Source organism: Serinus canaria, unplaced genomic scaffold, assembly GCF_022539315.1.
Source record: "Serinus canaria isolate serCan28SL12 unplaced genomic scaffold, serCan2020 HiC_scaffold_154, whole genome shotgun sequence".
Classification (NCBI taxonomy): Eukaryota; Metazoa; Chordata; class Aves; order Passeriformes; family Fringillidae; genus Serinus; species Serinus canaria.
In genome coordinates, this window is record NW_026108268.1 from 1 (window position 1) to 12,847 (window position 12,847).

The 12,847-nt window shown below is 49.1% G+C and overlaps 1 protein-coding gene across 1 annotated transcript; it reads left to right on the plus strand.

Annotated features, from left to right (window-relative positions):
- Positions 1–969: 969 nt before the first annotated feature.
- Positions 970–1,926, plus strand: LOC127061165 (olfactory receptor 14I1). Its single transcript, XM_050987706.1, has one exon. The coding sequence runs from the start codon at positions 994–996 to the stop codon at positions 1,924–1,926; it is 933 nt and encodes a 310-aa protein (XP_050843663.1). The 5' UTR covers positions 970–993.
- Positions 1,927–12,847: the final 10,921 nt, after the last annotated feature.

Here is a 12,847-nt window from a genome sequence, read left to right on the forward strand (position 1 = left end):
CAGCACAGAGGCACAGAGAGCTTCAATCAGTCAGGGCTGGGAAGGTGCTGAGAAGTGCCTGGGGCACAATCCCTGCCAGCCCTTGGCACAGGAACCTCTGGCTGCAGGACAATGCAGCTGCAGCTCCTGGAGCCATCTCCTAAAGCTGGAACATCCCAATGCCTGCAGACTCTGTGAGTACATTCTCTGATTCTCTCTTGTGCAGAGCAGCCAGGGGTGCCCAGGGCTGTCCTGCAGAGCAGGGTCCTGCAGCCCAGGGCGCTGTGCTGGGGCAGGGACTCTGCTGCCTGCCAGGGACAGCTCTCAGCCAGCCCTGGCAGCTGCTCCCAGATCTGGGGAACAGGATCTGGGTGGGAGGAGACAGCTGGCAAGGCTTGGAAGTGTTCTCCTTTTGTGGGGAGGATGCTGCATTGTTCAGGACTGCTCCCAGCATGACATTTTACTGCAGAACATTTCCAAGTAGATTATACCGGAGAACAGCAAGGGAGGGGCTGCATAAAAGGGAAACCCCTGCTTTTTATTCTACTGCTCCAGCTTGCCTGGATGGGAAATTGCATATAGATATTCATCTTTCAGTTCAGGCTGAGAAAAATAAAAAATATTCTCTTTGATATGAAAAAAAGAGGCACTGACAGAAATCAAGGCCCTTAGAGGCAGCATCAGTGTCACTTTACTAGCCTCCTCAGGTTTGCTCTGATGTTGCCATAAAAGCCTCCAGAGCCAGAGCTGCCCCTGGGCAGTGCCTGAATTAGGAGGGGTCTGCAGGGCAGAGCTGAGCCCCCAGGGCTGGGCTGGGCTCTGGCAGCACTGGCAGGGCTCAGCCCTGGGCACAGGGAAGCAGCTGCTGGCAGGGACAGCTCCAGGCAGCAGAACCCTGGGCAGGCAGTGGGGGGAAAGTGCCCCCAGGCTGTGCTGGGATATTTAAAGTCCTCACCAAACCCAACTATTCCATGATTCCTATTTTTACAGATTCCCCATGCCCAGACAGCACAAATGTCCAACAGCAGCTCCATCAGCCACTTCCTCCTGCTGGCACTGGCAGACACGCGGCAGCTGCAGCTCCTGCACTTCTGCCTCTTGCTGGCCATCTCCCTGGCTGCCCTCCTGGGCAACGGCCTCATCATCAGCGCCGTAGCCTGCGGCCACCACCTGCACACGCCCATGTTCTTCTTCCTGCTCAACCTGGCCCTCACTGACCTGGGCTCCATCTGCACCACTGTCCCCAAAGCCATGCACAATTCCCTCTGGGACACCAGGAACATCTCCTACACAGGATGTGCTGCTCAGCTCTTTTTTTTCATGTTCTTCATCTCAGCAGAGTTTTCCCTCCTGACCATCATGTGCTACGACCGCTACGTGTCCATCTGCAAACCCCTGCACTACGGGACCCTCCTGGGCAGCAGAGCTTGTGCCCACATGGCAGCAGCTGCCTGGGCCAGTGTCTTCCTCTATTCACTGCTGCACACGGCCAATACATTTTCCCTGCCCCTGTGCCATGGCAATGCCCTGGGCCAGTTCTTCTGTGAAATCCCACAGATCCTCAAGCTCTCCTGCTCACACTCAAACTTCAGGGAACTGGCGCTCATTGTACTTAGTGCCTGTTTAGCATTAGGTTGTTTTGTGTTCATTGTTTTCTCCTATGTGCAGATCTTCAGGGCTGTGCTGAGGATCCCCTCTGAGCAGGGACGGCACAAAGCCTTTTCCACCTGCCTCCCTCATCTGGCTGTGGTCTCCCTGTTCCTAAGCACTGTTATGCTTGCCTACCTGAAGCCCCCCTCCATCTCCTCCCCATCCCTGGATCTGGCCCTGTCCGTTCTGTACTCGGTGGTGCCTCCAGCCCTGAACCCCCTCATCTACAGCCTGAGGAACCAGGAGCTCAAGGCTGCAGTGTGGAGACTGATGACTGGATGGTTTCAGAAACATTAAACTGCTGGCCAGTGTCTGCAAATCACTTGTAATAAAAGTAATCTTTAATACGTCTTTCTGGCTTCAGTGTGGATATTCTTTTATTATTGTTGTTTCATTTTTTTAATATAGACCACAAAGAAATGACATTGTTTGTGCCATTTCTCAAAAGGTTTCTTTCCACCTTCCCCGTGGCCACAGATTATGTCACTGAGGAGCTGTGCTTTTGGTGGCCCAAAACACATTAAAGGATCACATAGAAAATTTTCTCCAGAGATGCCCTTTAGTTGCCTACTCTGGAGCTGCAGCAGCAATGTCTTTGTGCAGAGCTGGGGGCAGATCAGTGCTGGCACAGCAGCTGTGCCCAGCAGCAGCAGCACTTGGTGTTGCCAGAGCTGCTCCCCTGGCCCTGCCCCGCTGCCCTGGTGGCCCTGGTGTTGCTGTAGGGCCTGAGTGCTCTCGGGGCCGGGCATAGCCCTGGGGGTGGCAGTGCCAGGGCTACAGCAGGGACAGGCCATGGGCACTGCTGGGGCAGCGCTGACACCTCAGGCCAGGCCCTGGGGGCTCCAGGCTCTTTGACCAGGCTCTCTCAAGAACACACCCAGGCCAATGCTCAGCACAGAAATCCCCTGTGAGCAGCCCCAGGGTGGCCGTGGGGAGGCTGGGGGCAAACAGCATGGCTGGGGCTCTGCAAGGGCCCTGGGGGAGATGGGAAGGAGCCGCAGAGCAGGGGCTGATCCATCCCCAGTGCCCTGGACAGCCCAGGGCAGCGTCCCAGAGCGTCCTCATGGAGCTGCCAACAACATCCCCCCTCTGCAGCCCTGGCCTCTCCCCCAGCTCACACAGGTGCCCCATCCTTGCAGGCACAGACACGGCAGCACTGGCTCAGGAGCCCCTGTTTGCATTGCACAGAGCAGGGGGAGCACCCCCATGCTGTTGGTGTGGGGACATGAACCTGAGGGAGCACAAATGCCATCAGCCCCTGGGGCCAGCAAGGGCTGGGGGACACCAGGGAAACCACTCAGCTTTGTCCTGGCCTCTGCAGTCAGCCAGAAAGTTTGTTCCCATCAGCTGGGAGTTTCCTGTCCCACTGCAGACGCTGTTGCTCAGAGCCAGGGCTGCCTGGCAGCCACCCCCAAACTGCCCTCAGCATTTCCTTGGCTTCACCTTTGCTCTCTTTACTCTTCCCTGCTACAAATTTCTTCCTCTGGCCCACCCCTATTCCCACTCCTTTAAACAGCCCATCCCTGTTTGCCCTTTCCTCTCTGGTCCCACTCCCCATTGCAGTTCCTGCCTTGGCACCATGGGAACGTCCCTTGGGGAGCAGGATCATCCCACAAGTGCTGCAGGAATTGTCTGCAGGCTCCTCCAGTTTCTCCTGCTCTCCCTTGCCAGAGGCACCACAGGCCAGGGGGGCACATCTGGGCTGCTGTGTCTGGCTCTGGGGCTCCCTGTTCTGGGCAATGAGGAGGAGCTGCAGAGGCTCTGCAGGACTGACAGGATGGGCTTTGGGGCTGGCAGGAGAAGCTGAGGGACCTGGGCTGCTGGAGCTTCTGGAGAGGAGGCCCAGGGTGAAATGCTGAAATGCTCCAAGGGTGGTTTCAGAGAATCACAGAATCAGCAATGTTGGAAAAGGCTTTGGAAATCATCAAGTCCAACCTGTTCCCTGACACTGCATTGTGTCCCCTGAGCCTCCTCTTCTCCAGGATAAACAACCCCAGCTCCCTCAGCCGCTACTCACAGGACTTGTGTTCCAGACCCCTCCCCAGCCTTGTTGCCTTTCTCTGGACACGTTCCAGCCCCTCCATGTCCTTCCCAAATTGGGGGACCCAGAACTGGACACAGCACTCGCGGTGCTTCCCAAACAGCACTGAGCACAGGGGAAGAATCACTGCCCTGCTCCTGCTGGCCACACCATTCCTGATCCAGGCCAGGAGCCATTGGCCTTCTTGGCCACCTGGGCACACTGCTGGCTCATGTCCAGCCTGCTGTCCATCAGTCCCTGCAGGTCCCTTTCTGCCTGGCTGCTGTCCAGCCACTCTGTCCCCAGCCTGTAGCCCTGCAGGGGTTGTTGTGGCCAAAGTGAGGACCCAGCACTTGGACTTGATAAACCTCACCTTGTTGGATTTGGGCCTTGGATCCAGCCTGTCCAGGGTCCTGTGCAGAGCCCTCCTACCCTCCAGCAGATCAGCACTCCTAAAGAACTTGGTGTCACCATGGTTCCCTGAGGCCCCAGAATTTCCCAATTGTCTCCATGATTTCATGAGGTCTCCCAGTGTCACAATGTTCTTTTGGTTCCATGGAACCCCTTGGTGTCACAAAGTCCCTTGGATCCTTCGTCCCCACAGTGTCACAATGGATCCTTTGTCCCCCAAGGCCCTGCAGTATCACAGTGTTTCCTTTGTTTCATGAGGTCTGGCAGTGCAGCAATGCTCTCCTTGGTTCCACAGTGTCACAGTGGCCTCTTGGTCCCAAAGGCCACCACAGTGTCAAACATGTTTCCTTCATTCCAGGAGTCCCTGAGTGGCAGCACTGGCCCTTTGGTTCCATGGGGCCCTGCAGTGTCACAATGGCCCCATCATGACACCAGGTCCTGCTCTGTCACAATGCTCTGCATGGTTCCACAAGGCCCTGCAGGGTCACAGTGGCCTCTTGGCTCCATGAGGCCTCAGAGTGCCACAAGGAATTCCTTGGTGCCACAATGGAGCCCTGGTGACACAAGATCCTGCAGTGTCACCAGGGACCCTTTGTTCCATGGGGCACCACAGTGTCACAATTGTTCCCTCAGTTCCCAGAGTCCCTGCAATGGAGCAATGGCCCCTTGATTCCATTGTCCCCAGGCTCTCCCAAGGGTCTCCTTGGTTCCACAGTGTCACAATGGCCCCTTGGTTCCACAAGGCCCCACAGGGTCACAGTGGCCTCTGTGGTTCCACCAGGTCCCAGACTGTCACCATGGACTCCTTGCTTCCATTCAGCCCCACAGTGTCACCATGGCCCCTTGGCTCTGTGCTGCCATGTCATACACAGTGTCACCATGGTCCTCTCAGTGCCACCAGACCCTGCAGTGTCACAATGGCCTCTTGCTTCCCCAGAGCCCTGCAGTGTCACAATCATCAGAGAATCAGCCAGGCTGGAAAAGACCTTGGAGAGCATCAAGTCCAACCTGGGACCCAACACCACCTTGTCACCCATGCCATGGCACTGAGTGCCACATCCAGTCTTTCCTTAAACACTCCCCGGGGTGGTGACTCACCCACCTCCCTGGGCAGCCCATTCCAATGCCCAATCACCCTTTGTGTGGAGAATATTTCTAAATGTCCAGCCTAAACATCCCCTGGTGCAGCTGAAGCCAATGTCCTCTTGTCCTTCACTGCTCCCAGGGAGAAGAGTCTGACTGTCCCTGGCTGCACCCTCCTATCAGGGAGTTGTAGAGAGTGATGAGGTCTCCCCTGAGCTTCCTCTTCTCCAGGAAAAACAACCCCAGCTCCCTCAGCCACTCCTCACAGGACTTGTGTTCCAGACCACTTCACCAGCCTTGTTGCCCTTCTCTGGACACGCTCCAGCCCCTTCATGTCCTTCCTAAATTGGGGGTCCCAGAACTGGACACAGCACTCGAGGGGCTGCCCAACCAGTGCTGAGCACGGAGGAAGAATCACTGCCCTGCTCCTGCTGGCCACACCATTCCTGATCCCAGCCAGTGCCAGGGGTTGGATGAGGGAAATGGTGGGGAGGGGGTAGGGACAGAGTATGATTGATGGTCAGCCATGAAGGGTCTTGATTTTCATATCTATTCAGACTGCATTAGAAGGTTCTGGGGGTCAATATCAACTGGACATTGCTGATATCAATCTACAAAAGGAAAAAAACAAGGACAAAACAGTTCTATCTGCATTGTTTTCAATAGAGTAGATTCACTTTGAACACACTTCTGAAATCTGTTTAATTAACCAGGAAGACCAAAAAACTTAAATAATCCCAAGGGACTTTTCTTGTTCAGGTGTTTGGAACTAATGTTTATGAGCCTTTGTCAATGAATTCCTGAACTGAAGAGCTCAAGAAAGAAGAGGCCTCTGGAGGAGTAAAATTCATCAGCAACCTCCAAGTGGCTGAGGATCTATCCCCATCAGAGCAGCAATGAACAGAAATGGGCACAGCTTTGTGCTGCCCCAGCTCTGGGATGGGCCCTGGGCCTGGAGCAGGAGCAGCTCTGGAGGGTCCCAAGGCCGGGGCTCTTGTGCTGCCCTGGGCAGGTGGGATGGCAGCAGGGGCTGCAGAGCTCTCAGCACCTCAGCCAGAGGGGAGCAGGCACACACAGGCAATTGCTGAGCATGGCCTGCGCTGGCCAGGGCTGACTGTGCCAAAGGCAGAGCTCAGCTGCCCTTGGGGGCTGCAGGAACAGCCCAGAGCCCAAAGAGCCTCCATGGCTGTGCTGGAGACCAAGGCTGCAGGAGGGAAATGCAGGGCTGCTGTGGGATGGGGAGGGCATTGAATTCCAGCTCACACCTCAGCTCTCTGATGATCCTGGCACCATGCTGGGCCCTGTTCCAGACTGGAGCAGAGCAGATGTTGGTGGGACAGGAGCCCTGTGGGGCTGTCAGGGACCTGCAGCTTGCAAGGTGCTCTGCTCTCCCTCAGGTGCTCTGGGAGAGATCCAATCCCAGCTGGGCACCTCAGGGCACAAGTGGCACTGCCTGTTCATGGGCATACAGCTGATGTCTCTTGGAAAGGGGGACAGGTTTTGATTCCTGTTAATTTCATAATATACAAGCATATCTTTATTATCTGGTTCGCTTGAGTACTTTTTATGAATGGCAATGTTTTCCCACCAGGACCATGGATTTCCTGGATCTACTCGATTTTTGTACTGATGGCAGGAGAAATACTGATCTTCCCCTCTACCTCTGCCACTAACATTCAGTCTTATATCTCATTACCTCCTTCCTTCGGGTGTTTCCAGCTCTCCTGTTAATTTGCCATGTCTCAGGAAATCTCTTCACTAGACCGGCTGGATCTATGCCCCTTCCATTGCTCCCAGATTTCCTCCTCCAGACGCTTTCTCATCATTCAAGTGCCTCTCAACTGACTGGTTTCATGCTTTGAGCTTCAGGAAGTTGCTCAATATTTCTGAGATTCAAGTAAATATCACATTACTCAACATCCTAATTGCATTTATAACTATCCTAGAATAACCTTTCTTGTGTCTCTGTCTAAAATTGTTCCTGTCCAGAAATCCCTGGGGGATGGGGGACATGTCAGATGCTGCAGGGACATCTCAGAGAGCTGAGGGAAAAGCAGTAATCCTTATGAAACTGTTTGTTGGAAAGAAATCTTTCTGTGCCTCTGAGTGTCACCAGTCCCTGAGCCCAAAGGACACAAACCTGAGGAGTTGTGGTTCCCACTGCAGGGGCTGCACTTGGACCTTGGCTCTGCACAGGAGAGCTCTTCATCCCCTTTCTCTCTTTTCCTCCCTCTGAGCATGGAGGGAGCTCCTGACTTCAGCCTGTGACTGGTGTGTGCAAAGAGCAAATCTGGGCAGAATCGGGGCAGGGAGGGTTTGGGGGGTCCTTGGGATCTGTGCTGGGCACAGAAGGTGTTTTCCATTGCTCTGAGACTCTGCTTTGAAAAGTGGATTTAATATCCAGCAGAGGAATGACTTTTGCGTTTGATGGAGCTGTGCCTTCCCTTGGCTTTGTTGGCTGACAATAAGTGAACATCCCTCTGTGTCTCAGGCAGCTCCTTCTCCAAGGAAAGCAGGTGGGAGTTGGAGCCAAGGAGCTGAAAGCTGCAGGTGCAGCCTGGGCTGGAGGGAGCTCAGATTTGCACAAGGCTGCTCTGAGTGCCAGGGCTTGGATGGGGGAAATGGTGGGGAGGGGGTAGGGACAGAGTCTGATTGATTGTCAGCCATGAAGGGTCTTGATTTTCATATCTATTCAAACGGCATGAGGAGATATTTGGATTTAATGGCAGTTGGAGATTGCGCATAGCAATTTATTAACAGGGAAAGAAATACCTAAACAGTACATTAAAAATGTTTCCTCACCGTCTTTTTAAATAGAACATCTACAGTTTGAATACACTACTGAAATCTGTCTAACCACAGAGGATTTGAAAATTGAAATCACATTATTCCCTCATGCTTGGCTTGTTAAAATGTTCTGAATGTTAATGAGCCCTGGGAGACTGAATTCCTGCACTGAAGAGCTGAAGGCTGAACAAGGCTCTGGAGCAGTGAAATTCAGCAGCAGCCCCCAAGGTGCTGAGGATGTCAGCAGCCCCCACTGAGGCCATCCCTGCCCAGAGCCCCTGGGGGAATGGGCAGACAAGGAGAGCGTCCCTGGGGCTGGGGCAGCACAACTCAGAGGCACCAGGGGCTCCAGCTGGGAAATGGAGTGTGGAATGGGGTTGGGAAAGCCCTGCCTGGGCTGGGCCAAGCAGGACAGACAAACCCTGACTCCCATCCCCCAAACAATTCTCTCATGGAGACATTTAAAAGGAATTACAATTGTTTGTGTACTCTTAGTTGGATGTATCGGAGAAATATCAATAAGAGATTGTGAGGAGCTCAAAAGAACAAAACAGCCTTTACTGGGAACTTTAGAAAATCAGAAAAACTTCGGCAGAACGGTAATTATGACATTGTAGTGGTTTTGGTTTGTTGATTTAAGATTTTTTCCAATCTTGAGATTTCCTAATTAAAGTATTGATGAATGTGGTGGGTTTTAGTGTCAGTTAATTATTTAGGTATTTACTTTGTTATGAGAATAGATTAGGAGAAAGGTAAGGTATACTTAAAATTTTAAGAGGGTATAGAGAAAATTTTATTAAATGCAAATGAAAGAAAAAGGTAGTAATAATTAAAAGAAATTCTTTAGAACACTTTTCTTTACAATTTTTTTTAACTGGTAATGTAAAGAAACCAAACTAAACATTTCCAGTTCGTTAACTATCTCTAGAATAGTCTTTTTTGTAGTTTACTTAGATAGAGAAGTTTTTCTTTTAAGGTTATGGAGTTTTTAACAGCAAAAAAAATTATTTTATTGTAGTTCCTAATTTTGTCATGAATAACAGATGTCTGTGGAACTTTGTGACTGTGAAGTTCTTTTTATTGCTGCAATCTTTTCTACAGGTTGTTGATAGGTCATGTGAACTTATGGGGTATTCTTTTAAAGATGAATTATTTAAAGGTGAAAGTTTTTATTATTTACTTTTAGAATTATTTTTTATCTCTGGGAATACAGGTCTTCTCTTGGGGGTACTAGATTACTTTTTTTTTTTTTTTTCTGATCAATTTTTATGTAATTACAGTTATTTTAACACTTGTTTGTTTTAGTTTTTTATAATTTTTTTCTGTTATGAAGAAAAAGAGTTTCTTCTTCATAGTTTATACAAAGATTTTAGTTTTAAGATTAAGGTATTTTTTCTTCTTTATTTCTTCTTCTTCTTTATTTGGGACTTAATTTCTTTTTCTTTTTTACTGACTTTGATAGTTCTGTGGGGTTTTTAAAATGTTTTTATTTTCTTTTTTTCTTTTACTTGAAGGAAGATTAAAGTATAGAAAGGATTAACACCTGACCTGCTGGTAGCTTGTGGTGGAAGTTGAGGTTAGGATGTGTTAGGATTGGTTTTATGGTTGGTTTTGGTGGGGTTTTTTGTGTTTAATATTAGTTATAGGGTTATTTTTTGTAGGGTGCAAGTTGTAGGACTTTATAGTTTTAATTGTGTTAGGGGAAGGGGGACGATGTAAGATTTTAAAAGCTGTGGCTAGCTTTGTTCTGGTTGGGGTTTTGTAGCCTCTTTTGTTTTCCTGTTTGGGAGTTGTTGGGGTTTGGTTTGGTCAGAATGGGGCCAATGATGGGGAGGGGGAAGCCTGGGGAGGGGGGAAGGGGCTCGGCCCAAAGCAGGGCTGCTGGTTTTGGTTTGGTTTGGTTTGGTTTGGTTTGGTTTGGTTTGGTTTGGTTTGGTTTGGTTTGGTTTGGTTTGGTTTGGTTTGGTTTGGTTTGGTTTGGTTTGGTTTGGTTGAGATGGGGCCTGGGGCCAGGGCCTGCTGCTTCTTTGTTGACTGGAAAAGAAAGAGGAGGTTCCGGGTTTTTTAGTCTTTAAAATATGTGTTTAACAGAGGCATGTTCAGTATCCTAGAGGTTTAACAGATTGTCAGTTACACATAAAATTTTGTATTACTTTTTAAAATTCTTTTCATGTCAAACTACGACATTCAATCAAAAAACACTTCTCAAAGCATTGACTTGGCCCACTAAACTTCACAAACTCTAAGCCTGTTCAATGTAATGTTAATCAAAATTTGCAGGAGCACAGAAATAGAAGAAGAAGACACAGAAAGAGAGAAAGACAAATAAGATGCAGAGGAGCACACACACAGCTACCAACTCCTGGATTCCAGCAGTGTTCAGATGGAAATTCCAAGAGGATTCAGGGTCAAGCTGTGTGCTTGCCTTGTGGTCAGCCTTCAATAGCCCTTGGTCTTCCTGGGCCCTTCCCCCAGGTGGGACTTGGGCTCATTTGGTCCCTCAGGAGCTGGGCTGGGGCTCCAGAGGTGGCTGTGGAGCATTGCCTGTGCTGTGCCAGGGACTGGCAGACACTGCTGGGCTGGAATAGAGGCTCTGGGGGCATTGGGGTTCCAGGGCAGGACTGGGGTTCCAGGGCAGGGCACGGCTGGACCTGCCCCTTCCTCTCCCACACACAAAATCTTATGAGCCAAGAATCTCCTCCAGTCTCTCACAACAGGCAGTTTTGGAGGTGAAATCTTGTTTTTCGCCATGAGCACCTGGATGACAAGGATGGTTCTTTTCCATAAGAAGGAAAGCACAGAGCCCCAGTGTTTAGAAGGTAGGTGAGAGCCTCAGTAGTCCAAGGCCACCCAGACTTGTCAGGAATGGCAGATTTTGTCTGGCAGCAGTCTTTGGATTTAGGGAATTTTAGAGGTGGAACCCCAATCTCGGCCATGGGCACCTGGAGAACGATTTCCAGTTCGTTAACTATCTCTAGAATAGTCTTTTTTGTAGTTTACTTAGATAGAGAAGTTTTCTTTTAAGGTTATGGAGTTTTTAACAGCAAAAAAAATTATTTATTGTAGTTCCTAATTTTGTCATGAATAACAGATGTCTGTGGAACTTTGTGACTGTGAAGTTCTTTTTATTGCTGCAATCTTTTCTACAGGTTGTTGATAGGTCATGTGAACTTATGGGTATTCTTTTAAAGATGAATTATTTAAAGGTGAAAGTTTTTATTATTTACTTTTAGAATTATTTTTATCTCTGGGAATACAGGTCTTCTCTTGGGGGTACTAGATTACTTTTTTTTTTTTTTCTGATCTAATTTTTATGTAATTACAGTTATTTTAACACTTGTTTGTTTTAGTTTTTTATAATTTTTTTCTGTTATGAAGAAAAGAGTTTCTTCTTCATAGTTTATACAAAGATTTTAGTTTTAAGATTAAGGTATTTTTTCTTCTTTATTTCTTCTTCTTCTTATTTGGGACTTAATTTCTTTTCTTTTTACTGACTTTGATAGTTCTGTGGGGTTTTTAAAATGTTTTATTTTCTTTTTTTCTTTTACTTGAGGAAGATTAAAGTATTGAAAGGATTAACACCTGACCTGCTGGTAGCTTGTGGTGGAAGTTGAGGTTAGGATGTGTTAGGATTGGTTTTATGGTTGGTTTTGGTGGGGTTTTTTGTGTTTAATATTAGTTGTAGGGTTATTTTGTGTGGGTTGCAAGTTGTAGGAGTTTTAGTTTTAATTGTGTTGGGGGAAGGGGACTTGATGGTAAGATTTTAAAGCTGTGGCTAGCTTTGTTCTGGTTGGGGTTTTGTAGCCTCTTTTGTTTTCCTGTTTGGGAGTTGTTGGGGTTTGGTTTGGTCAGAATGGGGCCAATGATGGGGAGGGGGAGCCTGGGGAGGGGGAAGGGGCTCAGCCCACAGCAGGGCTGCTGGGTTTGGTTTGGTTTGGTTTGTTTGGTTGTTTGGTTTGGTTTGGTTTGGTTTGGTTTGGTTGGTTGGTTTGGTTTGGTTTGGTTTGGTTTGGTTGGTTGGTTTGGTTTGGTTTGTTTGGTTTGGTTGAGATGGGGGCTGGGGCCAGGGCCTGCTGCTTCTTTGTTGACTGGAAAAGAAAGAGGAGGTTCCTGGGTTTTTTAGTCTTTAAATATGTGTTTCACAGAGGCATGTTCAGTATCCTAGTGGTTTAACAGATTGTCAGTTACACAAAAAGTTTTGTATTACTTTTTAAAATTCTTTTCATGTCAAACTACAGACATTCAATCAACAAAAACACTTCTCAAAGCATTGACTTGGCCCATTCAACTTCACAAACTCTAAGCCTGTTCAATTTAATGTTAATCAAAATTTGCAGGAGCACAGAAATAGAAGAAGAAGACACAGAAAGAGAGAAAGACAAATAAGATGCAGAGGAGCACACACACAGCTACCAACTCCTGGATTCCAGCAGTGTTCAGATGGAAATTCCAAGAGGATTCAGGGTCAAGCTGTGGTGCTTGCCTTGTGGTCAGCCTTCAATAGCCCTTGGTCTTCCTGGGCCCTTCCCCCAGGTGGGACTTGGGCTCATTTGGTCCCTCAGGAGCTGGGCTGGGGCTCCAGAGGTGGCTGTGGAGCATGCCTGTGCTGTGCCAGGGACTGGCAGACACTGCTGGGCTGGAATAGAGGCTCTGGGGGCATTGGGGTTCCAGGCGGCAGGACTGGGGTTCCAGGGCAGGGCAAAGCTGGACCTGCCCCTTTCTCTCCCACACACAAAATCTTATGAGCCAGAATCTCCTCCAGTCTCTCACAACAGGCCAGTTTTGGAGGTGAAATCTTGTTGTTCGCCATGAGCACCTGGATGACAAGGATGGTTCTTTCCATAAGAAGGAAAGCACAGAGCCCCAGTGTTTTAGAAGGTAGGTGAGAGCCTCAGTAGTCCAAGGCCACCCAGACTT

What these genes read in the sequence shown, in the direction of transcription:
- LOC127061165 (XM_050987706.1), top strand. Translation starts at nt 994, where the DNA reads ATGTCCAACAGCAGCTCCATCAGCCACTTCCTCCTGCTGGCACTGGCA.